Genomic DNA, 18,579 nt, shown 5'->3' with positions numbered 1-18,579 from the left:
CATAAATTATTTACCATTTTACAGCTGTTGGTGACTTTTGCTTCCAGGATGTTTATGTGAAAAGGGTATGAGTATTTGATATATACCAAATTAATGAGCAGGGGAAAGAAGTTAGAATGAAAATGGCCTCCTTCTAACAGTCTTAGAGCTAATGTATATTGTAGTTATGTGTTCCATTATGTACAGAAAATAAAGCATTCTTTCCTTTTTGTTTAGAAAAACAATTCTCCAACAAATTACTATAAACTGTGAACTGAAAGTGAAATCACTCAGTCTTGTCAGACTCTTTGTGACCCCTGGATTGTACAATCCATGGAATTCTCCAGGCCAGAATACTGGAGTGGGTAGCCTTTCCCTTCTCCAGGGCGTCTTCCCAACCCAGGGATTGAACCCAGGTCTCCCGCATTGCAGGTGGATTTTTTACCAGCTGAGCCACAAGGGAAATCCATAAACTGTAGTAAAACACAATAAATAAAGTATTTAAATACTTCTGGCTTATCTTTAAAAGGAACACTATTTTGGTTTGCAATTTTTCTGTTTAACTTTCTTCACCTCTTTCACTGATTGGTCCCTGGTGAAGAGCCTGAAGATTTTTAACAGATCCCAGACATGAACTAAAAAATTCTCAGAAAGTTGGCTTGAAGTACAAGTCTTTTCTGTCTGAAGAGGGTAATGATTACACTGACAGACGGTATAATGAAAATGCACCAATGCAGTTTATTTTAATTCTAATTTATGAGAATAACTTCTTAAGTGCAACATCAGAAGTCAATTCATAAATACTGAATTTGGAAAGCGCAATCAAGAAAAGAGCCACATTTTTTTTATTGGAACTACACATTTCCATAGTACTGGGTACCACGATTCTAGAACAAAATCAAAAACAAAAATCTGAAATAAGCATGACAAAAGTTAACTCCAGGAGATCCACATGAACTGCCCCAAACTGGATACAGAAGGTTGTGTAGTGTACGCACAGATTTTTCTGGGGAAAGGTCCTGAAACTTGAATCAACTTCTAGAGGTGTCCAAACAGTAAATGGTAGAATTCTCATCTCCTCCGTATTTTCAATAATGGAAGCTGTGGACTTTGGGAAGTTCACCTTTGCACATTTCAGAGTGAATTTTCATGGGAAGAGGGTAGAAAAAAGTAACTTGTGAGGACTGGGGAGCAAAAAACTCTGAAGAGTTCTTTACCTCATAAGTTTTAGTAACATGTTCTGGTTTAGAGAGGGGAAATGGGGATATCAGTGGTAACATCATAAAGTGGAAGCAAAGAGACACCTACAGGGATTTTTCAAGTCCTTAAAGAAAAAAACAAACGTTAGTATGAATAAAGCAACAGCAAGAATTAAAAATGCAATTTAACTCAAGTACAATTTTCCGTTCCTGCATATCAACAACTTTCTTTATTTCTGAATGTCACAAACTTCAATCAGAATACTTTAAAAAATATTATTTTGCATGCACTTAAGAAATCTGACAAAGGACAAGGAGCAAGTTAACTTGCATTATGCTATGGAGTTTGAACTGAACAGCCAAAGAACACATATTTAAAATAATTAGGTACAGGTAACCATGAACACTTCACTGCATTAATCAGATGGCATCCTACCTCTATGCACACGTTCATGTAGCACTACGAGTAATTACCTTGCAGCAGAGGCAAAATGGAGATGGAATCTCCCTAAAAAGCAAGTTTAAGGGATTAAATAGTGTCGTCATCATCATCATCACTACTGAGAACAAAGCTGCTGCCTGTGGACAAGGGCCCTTCTTCCTTAACATTCCCTAAACCACCCACAGTCCCTCTCTCATCAGAATCTTCAAACAATTTGTCGCTGGAATCATCATCAAACAACTTCTCGTTGGAATCATCATCTTCAAACACCTTTTCATCTATGTCTTCATCTTCCTTTACATCTCCATCTTCCTCATCTTCTTTTCCATCTGAATCTTCAAATACCTTTTCATCTGCATCATCTTCTTCGTCCTTTTCATCAGCATCTTCAAGTTCCTTTTCTTCTGCATCTTCTTCGTCCTCTTTCTCATCTGATTCATCATCAAATACCTTTTCATATGCATCTTCCTCTTCTTCCTTTTCATCTGACTCTTCGTCAAACTCTTTCTCAGAGCCTTCTTCATCAAACACTTTTTCAGAGCTGTCATCTTCGAATTCTGATTTTTCAGATTCATTTTCGTCTAACTCTTTTTCTGGAATGTTTTCATTAAATTCCTTGTCAGAGGCATCTTCTTCAAAACCTTTCTCAAGGCCATTTTCTTCTAACTCTTTTTCAGAGCCATCGTCAAACTGCTTTTCTGAGCAGTCTTCAGACTCTTGTTCTGAGTCGTCATCTTCAGAAGCCACCTTTTGGGGGCTGGCCTCCCCCTCAGACTCCTTGCCGGGGCCTTCTTCTTCAGACTCCTTCTCACGGCCGTTCTTGTCAGGATCCGTTTTGAGTTTCTTCTTTTTGGATTCTCTTTCAGGGACAGTCTCTTTTGACTCTTTGTTAGGATTACCCTCTTCACGCTCTTTCTCAGGGCTGCCTTCTCCAGACTCTCTCTCCGGGAAGTCTTCTTCACGCTCTCTTTTGGGACAGCCTTCCTTAGACTCTCTTTCAAGGCAGCTCTCTTCAGATTCTTCTTGGGGACCTTCAGCTTCTTTTTCAGGGCCACCTTCTTTAGCATCTTTTTCAGAAGCAGCTTCTTCAACTTCTCCCCCATCTTCCATTTTTTCAAACTTCTTTTCATCTATAGGTTCTTCAAATGCCATTTCAGTTGCGGCTGCTTGAACATTTGCTTGAGATGTGCCAGGGTGCTCAGAAAAATGCCTAACTCTAGAAGGCCCTGCCCTTTCTGGAGCACGGATGGAATTTGAACGCTGCAGGCCTCTGTTGGCCTCAGGAGCGTTGAGGAAAGCCTCCCATCCTCTCAGCCTTTCCTCCCTTTCTCTTGTGGTCTCCTCCACCTGTGTACACATGGAAACCGCTGTTAAAAGATGTTTTAGGCCAAAAGAAGTAACAACGTCTTGGAACATTTCTAACATTGCTCACAGTACTCTGATTTTATAAGGTATCACTTCTGGGAAATGAAAGCAATTCCCTATCTTCACTTTCCAAACTTTATACCTTGGTTTACTAGTGCTGACCATAAGATCGTTTAAATAAATGTCCAGTGCCATGGCACTGTAGAAATGTCTCCTCAATTAAAAAGTTAATCACTGAACTGTCTGTACTTTATAAGACAGAAAAGAAGAGAAACACTTTAGCTTAATGCCTTCTTTCCCATTGCTGTTCTGAGCAAGTGCAACACTTCAGACTTATAAACTGAAAGAATGAAACATTTTTCTTTCTATACTCTCAATGTAAAGGATTATTTAAAAGTACAGTTACATTAAACAGATTACACATAACTGAAAACTTACATGAAAAACTGCTAGATCAGTATCTGTTGGAATGAAATAATTCACGTGCCCTTGACAGTTGCAGAACTCACCTGATAATCCGTAGTTCCATCCCACGCTTGGGCAGTGATTTGACGCCCACCAAACCACCTTCCATTGAGGGTTTGAATACAATAATCAGCTTCCTCTGGATCCCTAAAGGACACAGAGGCCACACCATCGGGGTGTCTCTAAAAAATACAAGGAAGATAAAAGAAGGAATGAATGAGAAAACTGAAAGAGAAATATACACATGTGGCAAGGTAGGGCAGTAGTATTCTTTTTGATGATTTAAGCTAAAGATTTTATGTATGAAGTCTTTCTTTCCATTTACTCCAGCCAGTGACACGCAGCTAGCTACTTCTTCAGCCTAATTTTATCAAGCAAACACCAAGCATGATATACTTGGAAATGTTCCTGCTCATTACAGTGTCAAAGGAGACGCAGAATAGCATGGTTGTTAAGAATGTGGACTCTGAAGCTGAACGGCCTTGGGATTAAATCCTGGCTCTGCCATTTACCAGCGAAATGACCTTGGGCAAGGTGCTCAATCTCTCAACTCCCTCATCTGTAAAATGGGTAAATAAATAAAAATAAGTAAAATAGCATGTACCTATCTCAGAGGATTGGGAGGATTAAAGGAGAGAAATATATAAACTGTAGTTTGCAATCAATAAATGTTGACTCTTTTACACTTTCACCTGGCCATACACTCACTCAAGAGTGATGATAAAGGAAAATAACCAAGGCATAAGCAAGTCTATCGAAGGCTTGGCTTGTAATCCATGTTCATCTAATTACGCTAATGCTGCGAACAGACCACCACCACTAGAGAGCAGAGCTACTACGTAAAAACATTAATGTAAAAAACTTGGAGGCATACTGACATTTGGTAATAACTTACTAAAATGGAAAAAAATTGCTTTAGGAATCATTTGTTCAAGCCACTTACATCAAAGAGAAGGAGCTTCCTAATTTGTCCAAACTTTGAACACTCTACTCGAAGGTCTTCTCTGATTTCATTCAACACCAGTGGATCATCCTACAAAAACACACTCAATTAAAAGGGGTTTTCCCCTTTATAAATCCTGAGAATGAAATTTATTGCTTTGACAAACCAACAAACAAAAGTTTTGCTTAAGGTCATTAGCTATGTTTGCCTGCAGTCTACAAAATTAAAGAGTCAAAGTCTAAAGAAGTTAAGACGATCACATCTGCTGCTACTACTACTGGTCTGCCTGGCTTTGAGATGGGGGAATGGACAAGTATGGTAGGCAGCAATGGGAACGTGCAGTGGCAAAGGAGAGGGAAGGAACATGTCAGTGAAAATCCCAAATAATAGCAGCTGTAGCAGGTGAAGTCCTGTGGCACATATTAAGTCAGAGACTAATAATTCTTATGTTCTGCATCAGCATCACAATGACTGTGAAGATGAAAAACCTTTGCTTTGTGCTTTGCATAGATTCCTATTTACCAAAATGTTGCAAGGGGGAGACATATATCCTTTTCATTGACTGAAGTGAAGTGAAAGTTGCTCAGTCGTGTCCGACTCTTTGCGACCCCATGGACTATATGGGAATCTCCAGGCCAGAATACTGGAGAGGGTAGCCTTTCCCTTCTCCAGGGGATCTTCCCAACCCAGGGATTGAACTGGGATCTCCTGCATTGCAGGCAGATTCTTTACCAACTGAGTGATGAGGGAAGCCCTTCATTGACTGTGTCCTACAATGATTCTTTGTGCTTCTGAGATTCTATTTTAACTCATAGGGTAAACCTCCCTTATAAGGATTCCTGTTCATCTTGCCTCCTACTACACTGCAATTGAAACACACAAATAAGGAGCTGCTGTTAACCACACAATAAAAACACACACTTAACTAATGCTTTCTTGCAACTATGAGTCTATTAAGAATACTCAAACACTGCTGCTTCTAGTGGTCTTGAGTCCCCCTCCCCCAACAACAAAAGGATTTAAGATTTCTTGTGGGAATTAAATTTTCTTCAAGTTCCAAAGCATGAAAAAGGTTCATAAAAAGTTATATTATCAACTTGAATTTCAACTACATAAAAACATATACAAGGGTATCCTATCTACTAATTTCTATTGAAGCAGACCTAAACACTTTTTAGGAAACATCTGAATCCTCACCAACTAAAGAGAACAGCAAAAAATGACAAGTAGCTTCTCCTTCCTAAAGTTTGTCAAAAGGCAAAAATATACAACTGGTAGGCAGTTACTGAAGTCAAATTTAAAATTAAAACTGTAAAAATCCTATAAATCTGAGGCTTCTAAAACTATAGCTTGCGGGACTCTGGATTTCTCCCACTTATAAAATCTAACTTTGGAGAATATACCAATTTGTTTTATATAAAATTCTTAAACCTGAGAGGAATGGGGGAATGGAGCATAAACTCTATACTCATTTGGTAAAGCCATGGGGTGGCTTCTAGAGATGTGTGTGTGGCGGGTAGCTCTTACCAGATTGGGTGCTTTCTGCAAGCAGGCATCTCCCTTGACTGAATTTGAAATACCTCACAGAACCCAGCAGCGTCTTTTCACACAATGAACAGTCGATTAAAACTTTTTCAGTTTGATAAACTGTTCCTAGTAACTCTATTTTCTTTACCAAAGGAAATCAGGATTATATTAAAAACAAAAACTGTTTCAAAATATTTGACGAATTTAAGCATGATTAAGTTTTACTGGGGAAGGGAGGGATGCATTACTATCTTTATTTCTTTTTTAAAAACGTTTTTATTTTTATTTTTGGCTGTGTCAGGTCTTCGTTGCAGCATGCAGGCTTAGTTGCCTGGCGGCATGTGGGATTTCAGTTCCCCAACCAGGGACTGAACCAGTGTCCCTTGCATTGGAAGGCGACTGTCAACCACTGAAACGCCAGGCAAGTCCCTGTCTTTCTTTCTTTATCAAAGCCTCAGTGTCCTTCCCAAAAGAACATCAAATTTCAGCCAAATACTTCCCAGACTTCTGTTTTCATTTTTACCAGCTTGAAAAACAAATGTGTCTCTACTGCTATAGTATCATGAGACTTAAAGATAATAACCCCTTCCCCTGGTTAAGTGTCTTTTTAACTTAGCTAAGCATGAAAATTTTCCAAAGACAGCTCTTTGCAAGCAAGAGACCTGAGACTAAACTCAGACTGTTAAGCTGAAACCTTCCGCATTTGACACTCATCATTTTTTTCCAGGGTGGTGCTTTGTTTTCCCAGGAATAAACCGTATTTCTCATTCCTTTCCAATCTAAACCCATTCAAGACAGTAGCCAATAACCCCATGTGGCTACTGAGCCCTTGAAACGTGGCTTGTCCAAATTGATGTGGGCTGCAGGTGTGAGGTAAATACCAGATTTTGAAAATTTAGTACGGGGCGGGGGGGGGGAAGAAACAGCTTATTAACATTTTTATGGTATATGCTACAATTATAATACTTGGATATATTGGGTTAAATAAAATTCATTATTAAAATTTACTTCCCCTGTTTCATGTTGTATTTATACTGTGGCTGCTAGAAAAATTTAAGTTACACATGTGGCTCAGATTAGACCTCTATTGAACAGCCCTGGTATACACAATGAGAAAACCATCTCTGCATCTGAGTTTTGGTTTTCCATCCTTAGTATTCAAATTTGCCAGGCATGATTTTTTTAAATAAGGCTTTGAATTAAACACTGAAAACCCCCTAAAGTTACATTTAAAATACTAGCCTTCACTGTTCTCCCTGATACCAAAAAGTATTTCTAGGTATTTTGCTTCTAACTCTAATCAACTGTTTGGAATAAACACATACAGGCATACCTTGGAGATACTGCAGGTTCAGTTCCAGACCAGCACAATAAAGCAAATATTGCAATAAGGCAAGTCACACGAACTTTTTTGGTTTTCCAGTTACGTTACACTATACTGTAGTCTATTAAGTGTACAAAAGCATCGTATCTAAAAAAGATATGCCTTAATTAAAAAAACACTGCTAGAAAATGCTAACCGTCACCTGAACCTCCAGCAAGTCATCATAGTAACAAAGATTACTGATCACAAATCACCATAACAAATATAGTAATAATGAAAAAGTATGAACTACTGTGACAATTACCAAAATGTGACAGAGAGAAAGAGAATGAGCAAATGCTACTGGCAAGATGGTGCTGACAGGCTTGCTCCACAAAGGGTTGCCACAAAAACTTCGTTTGTTTTTTAAAAAAAGGTTCAACCCCTGGTCAGAGATCTAAGATCCCACAAGCTACATGGTATGGCCAAACAGGAAAAAGAATAATAATAAAATCAATAAACTGAAATACTTACATGTGGCTATAGTCTACCATTCTGGACAATCTACTCCAGTGGACAGACCTATACTGATACACTTTTACATTCAGGCCTACAAAACACTGAGCAAAAAAACAAAAACTGCTGACAGGCTCCCATCAAGCTCGGCAGACCACACAAGCCCAGGTAGATGGGCAGACGAAGACAGCACCAAGGGTTTCTCTGCCCAAGAACTCTGAACCCCATCACTGCCCTCCCCAGCCTCTGTGGCACAGCTGTCTGAAAAGTTTCCTTCATTTGCAAAGATGCTAAAGAGAAAATATTGTATTCATTGAGTGAATGAAAACACTCTGCCTTGTGAATAAAAGGGGTTTCATTCATTTTTTCACTTTTTCAGATAAATATTGAGGGCCTTCTGTGTGCTAAGCACTGGGAATGTAACAGCACAGCAGGTAGACAGAGCCCTGACTCTCATGGAGCTCATATTCTAACAGATAAGATCCAGTAATTTCAGATAATAAATGCTATGAAGAAAATAAAACCGGCTAATATAAAGGCTCTATAATTCCAAAGTTTATACTAAACCAATAAAGATTTTCTTTTTTAAACAATCAAGAACTTACAAGCATAAAATTTCTATCCTTTAAAACGTCCACTGGAGGGAATTTGTAGGAGTCAAGGAAGAATAAATGTGGCTTTTGGGAGGAAAGACTATTTGTTAAGCTAGGAAAAATTAAGTCTGCCCAGGGTGATAGCTAGACTTAAGTGTTAGACTTAAGTGTCTCAATGAGCAAGGCAGGAGGCAGAAACAGGTTAAAGGTAATTACTCAACAGACTTCAACTTGCAAAGAGCCCAGATACTTAATAAATTAAATATACATTTATGTTCATGTTCAAGTGTTAGGAGTATAGAATGTTGTGAATCTAAGGTCTCCAGTCACAGAAATTAAAAGGTCACCTAACTAAAAAAAAAACAATTATCTGCCAAGGAAATAAAATGTAGATGAATCACAGGGAATTCTGGAGTTGTACCAAGTAGACTAGATACCATGATCCATCTATACATGCCTTTCAAAGCCCCAGCTGGGAGGGACAGCATTTCAAAAAGCATTTAGTGTGCATGTGAACATGTGTGGGGTTCTTTTGGCCATCCTTGCAGCTTGAGGGATCTTAGCTCCCTGACCAGGGACTGAACTTGGGGCCCCCAGCAGTGGAAGCGCAGAGTCCTAACCATTGGACTGCCAGGAAAGTCCCTATGTGCATTAAAAAAAAAAAACAAAAAACATAGTTCATTATCACTGCAAGTCTAAACTGGCTCTGTCATATTTCAAGATTCTTCAGGATTCGAGCCAGAAGAGACACCACACAGTACTAATAGACCACATGTATCTTCTCGATTACCTCAAAAGATACAGGCTCCATAGATGCACAGTAAACCCTATCACCTCACTATTTGCAGAGATGGAGTTTCACAGACCATCCTGGAGCTCTCTTAAAGGGGGCTAAAATGATATCGCCACTCTGACTCTGTTTCGGTGCACAAAAGGATCAAGAGTCAGCTTTGGTAGGAACGAGAACACATGCAAACTGTCTGGAATTTTACATTACGAACATTGTTTTCTTATGTGTAACTTGTTACCACTAATTTCAGAATCCAGGCAGAGAATAAAGAATTGTTCTTCCATGAATGAGCCCATGAGTCTAGGCCAAAACACACAGATAAGAACAAGATGCAGAATGTAACACAAGGTATCCTGATGGCAACTAATATTCCTTAAACCTCTCTAGTAGCTCTTCTTCCTTTATTCACTTTTATTTGCTGTTCCTAGAATCGTCCATGGACATCAAGTATTACAAAGTCCTCGTAATAGCCATTAAAGGGTTTTGTAAAAATTAGATTCTGAAAAACAACCTCCACTACTCAAATGTCAGGGACTGTATTTCACTTGGAGAAGGAAATGGCAACCCACTCCAGTACTCTTGCCTGGAGAATTCCGTGGACAGAGGAGCCTGGTGGGCTGCTGTCCATGGGGTCGCACAGAGTCGAACACGACTGAAGCAACTTAGCATGCATGCATGCATTAGGGAAGGAAATGGCAACCCACTCCAGTATTCTTGCCTGGAGAATCCCAGACAAAGGAGCCTGTGGGCTGCCGTCTATGGGGTCGCACAGAGTCAGCAGCTGCCATTAGCAGCAGCAGCAGTTCACTAACCTAAGGTTTTTTAAGTATCAAACTTTTAGCACCAAAGTGAGGTTTTCATTTCCAATTGTGAAACTGGTCCTCCCCACCAAAGTAAGCCTGTATTGCTGAACTGTACTTAACATCCACAAGTGACTCACAGAAATCTTTTCAAGACTGTACTTTTAATATAGCAGCTGCCATTTGGGGCCACAGTATGGGTATTAGCCTGGTTTACTTGGGATATGACTAAAAGAACACTGGGCTAAACCTGGGAAAATCTGAAACCTTCAACTGATTCTTGGTTCTATTTTCCAACCATGACAACTCATGAACATGCAGGATATGACATGAGAAAGATGCACTGAGGCAAGCTTTGGGTTCTCTTGAAAGAAAGAATATCTGTGTTTCTAACCCTAAGAATACTTCTTCCTACCTCAAAATCCATCGGATGAAACATGTTTTTGATGATGACAACTCGCTCATGGCGCATTCGGGATGGGCCAGCCCGTCTCTCAGGTCTCCAATCCAACTGCCTAATGCGAGAAAGTAGGAACAGCAAGTTGTGAATTTCATTTCAGACTTGTTGGAGACAGAAAAAAACAAGCTATAAATATAATCCTTTACTGAATGCTTAATAATGATAATTATTTGATTTCAAAACAACAATGTGTATTTTAGTCACAGTTACTGCACAGCTTTCTGAAATAAAAACAATCGGCAGTGAAAGATGGACCCAGTGTCTGAAATGCCCAGAGTAAGTATATTTTTCAGAACTGCTGTCTGGTTACAAACATTCCAATGAGACTCCTGGAAAATTGGTAATTATTTAGTATCTATGACTATCTAGGAAGAGACACTTCAAGGCCAAGGAAATGTTCAAATTGTATTAGTTTCTAGGTATTTTATAATTACAAAGAACAAACAACTGCACTGAAATATGTAAAACTACTCTGTTACAATCTTAAATCTTACTGGTTTGTCTATAAAATGCTTAGGTATCTACTTTATTCCTATAAAAACTATTGGCATCACAACTAAATGCTTTTATAACCATTTTACCATTAGTTTAAGCATAGTGTTAGAAGCTTTATTAGAATTCAACCTGATCTAAGTGCTCATCATTTTGGCGCATTTCTTAAAAACAGCATATTTCAAAAAAACATTAAATTAATAGAAACTTGATGACATGTATATATTATATACAACCACATAATACATGAAAAATGATAAAGCTTATAATTTCTAACTCCTACTAACTAGTATGAATGTAAAAGTTTAGCTCCTGGTACGCTGATTCCATCCACATTAAAAATGAACTAATGGCTCTCATATATAAACCTAAACCATCTTATCTAATTTGATATTCAACATTTTATGTAGAGATAGCTTTAGTTTATTTAAGTTCCTATTGTATTAAAAATGAACACCCCAGAAAATGAAAAACACCATCACTGCCAAACATCCTATTACACAGATTATTGAAGGTTTCTGAGGATCTAATAAAAGTTTAAAAAATTTTTGTTTCATATTGGCATATAGTTGATTTATAATGTGTTATTTTCAGGCGTATAGTAAATGAAATTCTTTAAAAATAATCTGTAGGCATATTTGATGGAACAAAACTATGCAATTACTACCAAAAACATACTCTAGAACATTTATACAAAATCTTTCAAAACAGAAAAAAAAAACCACCAACTTTTGTTGCATAGACAGCTTTTTCTTGTAGTCTTTGCACTTCTTCTTCTTCTTTGAGGCGTCATATTCTCCCTTCAACTGAAATTTTGCCACTTCCACATGTAATTTGTAGCCTCTAATTTCATCTTCATCCAAAAGTTTTAATGCCAGATCCACAGATTCTCTCTTTGTAAAGCGAAAACAAGTTACAATCAGTAAGTTACACACTGAAATGAAACTTTGGGAGTGTTTTAGATGAATGATGGCTATACATAAAATAAAAATTTAAATGTAACTACCTACATGGGAATAAAGAACTCCAGAATGCCTATCAGGAAACTTGTATTTAAGTCACAACTGTCCCCAACCGGTTATATGAAGCTAGGCAAGTTATTCAAGCTCCCTGAGCCCCAATTTCTTCATCTATAAAATGGGAATGGAAATGCCTTCTTTGCAGAGTTCTTGACAAAATTAAAGTTATACCATTACTGGAATAGCAGTTTTGCCTTTTGGAGTCTCTATTTCTCATCTGTACAATGAGGCAAATGGACTTGGGTGATTTCTAAGGTGCGTTCCAGTTTTAAAATTCGAAGTTTCCTACTTAAAAGACTAGATGACTCAAGAAACTGGGAATAGTTTGGTCAGCCTTTTAATTTGTTTTGTTCATCAATTAAAATGTAGGTCTGTGATACACTAGGAAGATGATTATCTGACAGCTTGAACATTACACACGTGTGTGGATTCTGGGTCCGATACAAAGGGGGCAGTTGTCAGCTCTGCACTGATTCAAAGATCTAAGGAAAACTCAAAAGGACACTGAATTCAGCCACACAATCGAATATGGATCCTGGAACAATTAACTATGTTATTCTGGAACTCAATTCACTGGTTTGGTAATCTTGTAATTTAATGGCTCATAAATTTTATATATAAAGTTTATCAAAACCCTACGTTTCCCTTTAAAAATTTTAAAACCCAATGAAACCCCCTAAGAGACTCTTCACAGATTTTTAGTAAACCCTGAAGAACTTATTAAGTGTTCAAGCTCCTTACATTTGAAAATTACATAAATATCTTCCTATAATGGTCATAGTCTTGTATGATCCCCATTATGTTCAAGAACAAGGTCAAAAACCTATCTTTCCCAAAGCTGTCGGCTTACTCTTAGTCCCCTCTGATTTCACTGAAATGCTGTATACTCGCAACACACTCGTGACATTGGTACTGTTAACACTTTGATTTCACTTTGTATTTATTTTCAGGTTCCATGACATATGTAATATGCCGTCATTGTGCCCATTTCTTTTGTACCCTGCAATAATGCATAGTAACACATGCTCCGAACGTGATAGGTGTTCCAAAAAGAATGGCTTCCTTGACACTGAGCTTTCCCCTGTGCAATTTACGGCACCATGAATACATAAAGTTCTGCAAATGTCTGTTAATACCACTCTCTCTTCTCTCTCATTCAAAATATATTTCAAAGCACTAAGCCTAAGTTATCACTTCCTTTATGGTTTAATTCAGGGGTCAGAAAACTTCTTTTGTAAAGGGCTGGTGAGTAAATATTTTAGGCTATGTGGGCCATGTGGTCTGTGTTGCAACTACTCAACTTTGCTGTTGCACTGTGAAAAGAGGTACAGACAAATGCATTAACGAAACAATGTGGGAATATTACAGTAAAACTTCATTCACAAAGACAGGCAGTGGGCAGAAGTTTGCCAAACCCTGGTCTAACTCATTCCAATGGGGGAATAAAATGTTACAGACTTTCTTTTCTTTGTGGCTTTTTGAATGTGTTCTGCGTTGATTACATTCATACACTCCTATGGTTTTTCCTGTGGTCATGTATGGATGTGAGAGTTGGACTGTGAAGAAGAATTGATGCTTTTGAACTGTGGTGTTGGAGAAGACTCTTGAGAGTCCCGTGGACTGCAAGGAGATCCAGCCAGTCCATTCTAAAGGAGATCAGCCCTGGGATTTCTTTGGAAGGAATGATGCTAAAGCTGAAACTCCAGTACTTTGGCCACCTCATGTGAGGAGTTGACTAATTGGAAAAGACCCTGATGCTGGGAGGGATTGGGGGCCAGAGGAGAAGGGGACAACAGAGGATGAGATGGCTGGATGGCATCACTGACTCATGGACATGAGTCTGAGTGAACTCCGGGAGTTGGTGATGGACAGGGAGGCCTGGCGTGCTGCGATTCATGGGGTCGCAAAGAGTCAGACACGACTGAGCGACTGATCTGATCTGAAAGAGATCTTTGCAGTAAAATTAAGACAAAAGAAGCACGTCTGTCCTATGACTAACATAATACCTTGACTTGGTAACATAGTTTCTTACAAGAGGAAGTGAATAACTTTACAACATAGTTTTTTACAAGAGCAAGTAAATAACTTTATCAGTGTGATACACAAAGGCACAATCAGAAACAAAGTTTTCTTCCCATCCTGTTTTGAATAGCCCTCACCCTTGGTTACCAACTATACAAAATTATAGCCCTGGTTCCTGAGCTGAAAAATGGAGATAGAAGAAACTTACATGACCACATAACTAACCTTCAAATAACAGCAAAGTCCATCTCCTTTAAGATTTCCTTGATTATCTTTGTAAAGCTTGACCTTAAATTCTTCTGTTTGAGGATCTCTCATAATAATGCCAAACTTCGACATAAGCTGTATAAATTCATCCACTGTAATGTCTGGAGGCAAACCTGTGATGTTAAGGGAAAAAAATTATAATGGCATCTATAACAAACGTGAGGGTTACTTAAGTTTCTACTAATTCAAAATCTGTAACTTGGATGAGTGATGAGTGCACCAAAATTTTGGTTTTCTAAAAGTGTGTAAAAATCTCACATCTATAGACTTTAAGAAATTTCATGTTTTAATGTATTCAAATATACATTAAAATCATGCTTTGATTAGGTCTTGTATCAATGACTCTGAAGGGGCAAACTGCTGAGTTATTACCTAAAACTGTCAGAAAGGATGGCATGCAAAGTTATATACACGTACTTTTTCTTAAGTTTTATATAAAAACATATTCCTCACTAAATGTACATGGCTCAACAAATAAATGACACAATGGTAAAAAATAGAATTCAGAGAAATGGAAATCTAAAAATAACTTTGTGGAAAAACCTCAAAATCAAATATTTTCTATTCTAAATGTGGTTAAAAGGTATACATACCAGACACATAAACATTTGTATTTCTGCCTTCTTCAACATGAAACCATCCTAAAAATAAAAATCGAGTAAAAAATCAAGTAAAAACACATGCAAGAAAAGGTAAGAGTCCCATTATGAAATCCTGACAGTGCGGCAGTTTCTCGAAACTTCCAGAAACTTTTTCTTACCCTTAGAATAAGACAGACTAAATCAAATCACTGGCTAGTTTTCAAAGTATTTGGATCTTTGGACAAGTAATTCACTTCAGAGCCCTGTCTGAAAAAAGATGGCTAGCTTATCTTGGTTCTTTATGAATCTGATACTACCTTAAAAAAAAAAACCTTACCCTTGCTCTGACTTTAAGCCTTGGCATAGGTTGCTTCTGACTCCAATCTACTGTGCCACCAGAAGCAAAATTGACTTCTTTAATTTAATTGGAAGTACCAAAAAAAAAAACAAACCCCAAACCAACCATTTAAACAGAACTTTAAATAATCTCCTAATAAGAATTCTGTTTTGCAAAGGAAGAAACTGAGAACTGAACTGAATTGAAACAATCTGCTTGATGCCTACACGTTAGTGGGAGAGCCAACACATGAACCCAAATAATAATAATAATTAAAAATACGCATCTTATGATTCTGTCAAAGTTCTAATTCTTCAAAAAGTAAATACATATACACATACTCATACTTTTAACTTTTATACTCATGTTTTGCAAGCTAAATCTACTTGCCTGATTCAGCCTTTCTCTTTTCTCCCTTCTTTTTCAGATCACTGGGTTCGGGGGGTTGTCTTTGCGGAGGTTCTTCTGCAGTCCTAGCACTGACATCTTGGACACTTGCAGTAGAACTAGACGCACCATCATCAGAAAAGCCGTAATTGGCCTGATATGTAGCAATGAAATCTTCAGTGATCTAAATAAGAAGTTCAGTGCACACACACACAGAAATTAAAAAATGATTTCCTACTGTGAAAAGTTTACACTGTGTCAAATAACAGTATATTCAATTATACAATGTCACATTTGAGTGTTTCTGTGGATAACAGTAACTAAAGCATATATGACAAATAGTCACCTACATAGAAAACTGTGCAAAACAGAATAAAAAAATTAAGACATGGGTACTTGGATTATCAACACAAAAGTCTGAGATACTATTAAAGGCATTTTAAGTGCCGTTGGCACCTTTCCTAGTTGTTTCATTTGTAAATTACTATCTCTGTAGTCTACTTGACTAAGACTACAGATATACATAGCAAAGGAAGTACCAGATAACAATAAACAGAATAAAAACCAACAGTCAACTAATAATCTAACAACAGAATCAAATTTTCTTTTACTATACAGATGAACATAAGTATACATACTCAAATCACATTATCATTTAATGTCAAAACAAATCAAGAACAAATCCAACTCACATCCATCCTCCTGGCTCTTAGAGAAAAAAGCACAATTGCACAATGAAACAAACGTAGTTGTATCTTCATACCAGTCAATGTGAGGCACACATAGGAATGAGGAAAATTTAAAACTTGGAAGTTTGAAGTGGTATGGGTTCCATAACATAAAAAGATAAAGCCAAAAATTACTATACTATCTGATGACTGGTGAAGTACTCAGAAGGCTGAAGAAACCAAATCTGCACTCTAGCTGGCACCACCAGTACCCAAGTGAAATGTTAAGTTTAACAATTCAGAGGGATTGGAACATACACACAAATAAAAAATGGGAAAGAAAATAGTTTAAATAAATAATTAAAAAATAACACTCAAATTACACAATGCAGACATGGTTTGCATCACTGGCTTGCAAATCTATCAGTGTGGGATAAGTGTCCTTGTTTTCCACCTGTACCACGAGACTTGGATTAACAGGGTACTCTGACCAAAAAGTTTACAGAACCAAGTTTAACAAAAGTCATTTTACTTCCAAGCTGAAATAGAATGCTTAAAAATTTACAAGTACTCTAAATAAATACGCACAGATCTTTTCCATCCAAGTTCTGTGCCCCTCCTGTCATATTCCTGTAGTGATATGGTTCAAATATACCTGTCTAGGACCAACTTTAGTAGGGAAGAAAAAAAAGACGCAACGTTCAATCAGTAAAATTTTACCAATTTATCAATTTTTTTCAACTCAAGAAGTTGCCTTTTGCACCTAGCACATCAGTTAACCATCTGAATTCTTAGAATAAGATTGAGACTACCTGAGATTAACATCGACTGAATTTGCTCTTGATGTTTTTCCTCTTTGCAATAAAAAAGTCACTGACATAAACCAACTGCAACCTCCACAGATAAAATTAATAAGGCATAAAAAGGACTTAAGAATTAAATTACATTGAAGACGTCTCTCTAAAGATTTCCGTTCCTTTACACGTCGGTTCTGCCACAGACACAACAAAAAGAAACGTCACTAGCCAGAGGGGCTCTAACCCAGGACCTCAGCAAAGAAAACGTGAAAGGAGCGCCCGGCGAGGCTGGCCAGGTGGGCCCGCTGTGCAGCGGCGCCCGAGTGACTTACCTTGGGGAACCAAGCCTTCTTGTCTAGGTCCCACTCGTACGGGGTGTCAGTCGGCTGCTGCCCGAAAGAATCGGTTTCTCCACCGGGATCTTTCTCGGTGTCGTCGTCCTTGGTGTCTCCGTACAATTCTTGCATTCGCAACTGCTCATCAAACTCGTCGTTCGCATCCAAGTTGTTGCCGCTCATGTTGCCCACTTAGGCTAGAGGCAAGGTCCGGTCGAGCGAAGAGGCCGAGCTGATGCTGGAGGGGAACAGAGAAAAGGAGGTTGGCCACACTCAGCTCGCTTCCCACCGCCCCCCGGCCCGCCTCCCCGCGGCGCCCCAGCAGCCCCCGGGAAGTCAGGGCCACTCGCCGGCCGCACCGCCCCCCGCTCCGCCCGCTGCCCGCCCGCCGCGCGCGCGCGCGCGTCGCAGGACCTGGCCTCGCCGCGCCACCGCCCACCTGATTCGCCCCTCCGGGGCTCGCCGCCGCGGCCCGATCCGGGTCGAGGCGGGAGCGCGCACGCGCGCCGCCGCCGCCGACCGAGTTTGAGGCAACTACGGCTCCCGCGTCAACGTCTGGAAACCACTTGGAAACCGAGGCCCGCTCAGGATGACGAAGTCGCCATTGTTGGCGCGTCGCGTCGTCGCGGGTCGCACCGGCACGCCCCCAGTGGCGTCAATAGGAGCCGACACGGGCCAGCGGCGTGGGGCCCCGGGGGCGGGGCTCTGGGAGCTGCGCTGCTGCCGAGCGGTGATGCTCAGCAGGGCTGTCCTGGCGCGGGGGCCGGGGGGAGCGCAGGGCCTGCGGCCTCTTGGAAACGTTGGGCTCCGCGGAGTCCGCAGCGGGGCGGTATCCCAAAGGCGTGGGAAGACTCCCACTCGGCCGGCGCCGGAGCAGGCGTCGAGGCGGCCGCCATCTTGGGGGAGTGGACGGTACAGGCGGGACAGGTCGCGCTGCGACAGAAAGATGCGCCTCCTTCTCCCGGAGGCCCCTCCTCCGCGTGGGAAACAAGTCTTTCACTTGTTTCGTGAAGATTTCCCTAGGAAAGCCGGGTTAGCCCGAACTGGTAGTACAGGGTCTGATGTATAGTGCGTGTGTGGTGAGTGAATGAATGAACGAACGAACGAATGGTGAGTGGAAGGAGCAACCTTCTCTCCGAGTCTCTGCTCCGTCCTTTTATCTTTCTGGTGCCTTCTTCAGGCTGGAGATGACTCTGGAAAGGAAAGGCAACAGTTGCCTGTCCCTTGTACTCCATGTTTCAGACTTGCTCAAGCTACAAATCTGAAACTGTAACATCCAGTGTACACACCAC

At 39.7% G+C, this 18,579-nt stretch overlaps 1 protein-coding gene across 1 annotated transcript; it reads right to left on the bottom strand.

Annotated features, from left to right (window-relative positions):
- Positions 1-694: 694 nt before the first annotated feature.
- LOC112445002 (HIV Tat-specific factor 1) lies at positions 695-17,909 on the bottom strand. The gene is made up of 10 exons (XM_024988371.2): positions 17,727-17,909; positions 17,285-17,525; positions 15,491-15,671; positions 14,776-14,823; positions 14,141-14,295; positions 11,604-11,767; positions 10,338-10,437; positions 4,394-4,483; positions 3,495-3,632; positions 695-2,967 (listed from the first exon to the last, which is right to left on the bottom strand). The coding sequence occupies exons 2-10, from the start codon at positions 17,468-17,470 to the stop codon at positions 1,708-1,710; spliced, it is 2,322 nt and encodes a 773-aa protein (XP_024844139.1). The 5' UTR covers positions 17,471-17,525; positions 17,727-17,909; the 3' UTR covers positions 695-1,707.
- Between the last annotated feature and the right edge of the window lie 670 nt (positions 17,910-18,579).

The sequence above is a fragment of the Bos taurus genome, chromosome X, assembly GCF_002263795.3.
Source record: "Bos taurus isolate L1 Dominette 01449 registration number 42190680 breed Hereford chromosome X, ARS-UCD2.0, whole genome shotgun sequence".
Lineage (NCBI taxonomy): Eukaryota > Metazoa > Chordata > Mammalia > Artiodactyla > Bovidae > Bos > Bos taurus.
This window is presented reverse-complemented; position numbering and strand designations above follow the sequence as displayed.

Coding starts and splice junctions, on each gene's coding strand:
- LOC112445002 (XM_024988371.2), bottom strand. CDS start 17,470: ATGAGCGGCAACAACTTGGATGCGAACGACGAGTTTGATGAGCAGTTG. Junction 15,672..17,284: donor AGAAGGCTTGGTTCCCCAAG/GTAAGTCACTCG, acceptor CTTCTTATTTAG/ATCACTGAAGATTTCATTGC. Junction 14,296..14,775: donor TACAAATGTTTATGTGTCTG/GTATGTATACCT, acceptor TTAACATCACAG/GTTTGCCTCCAGACATTACA.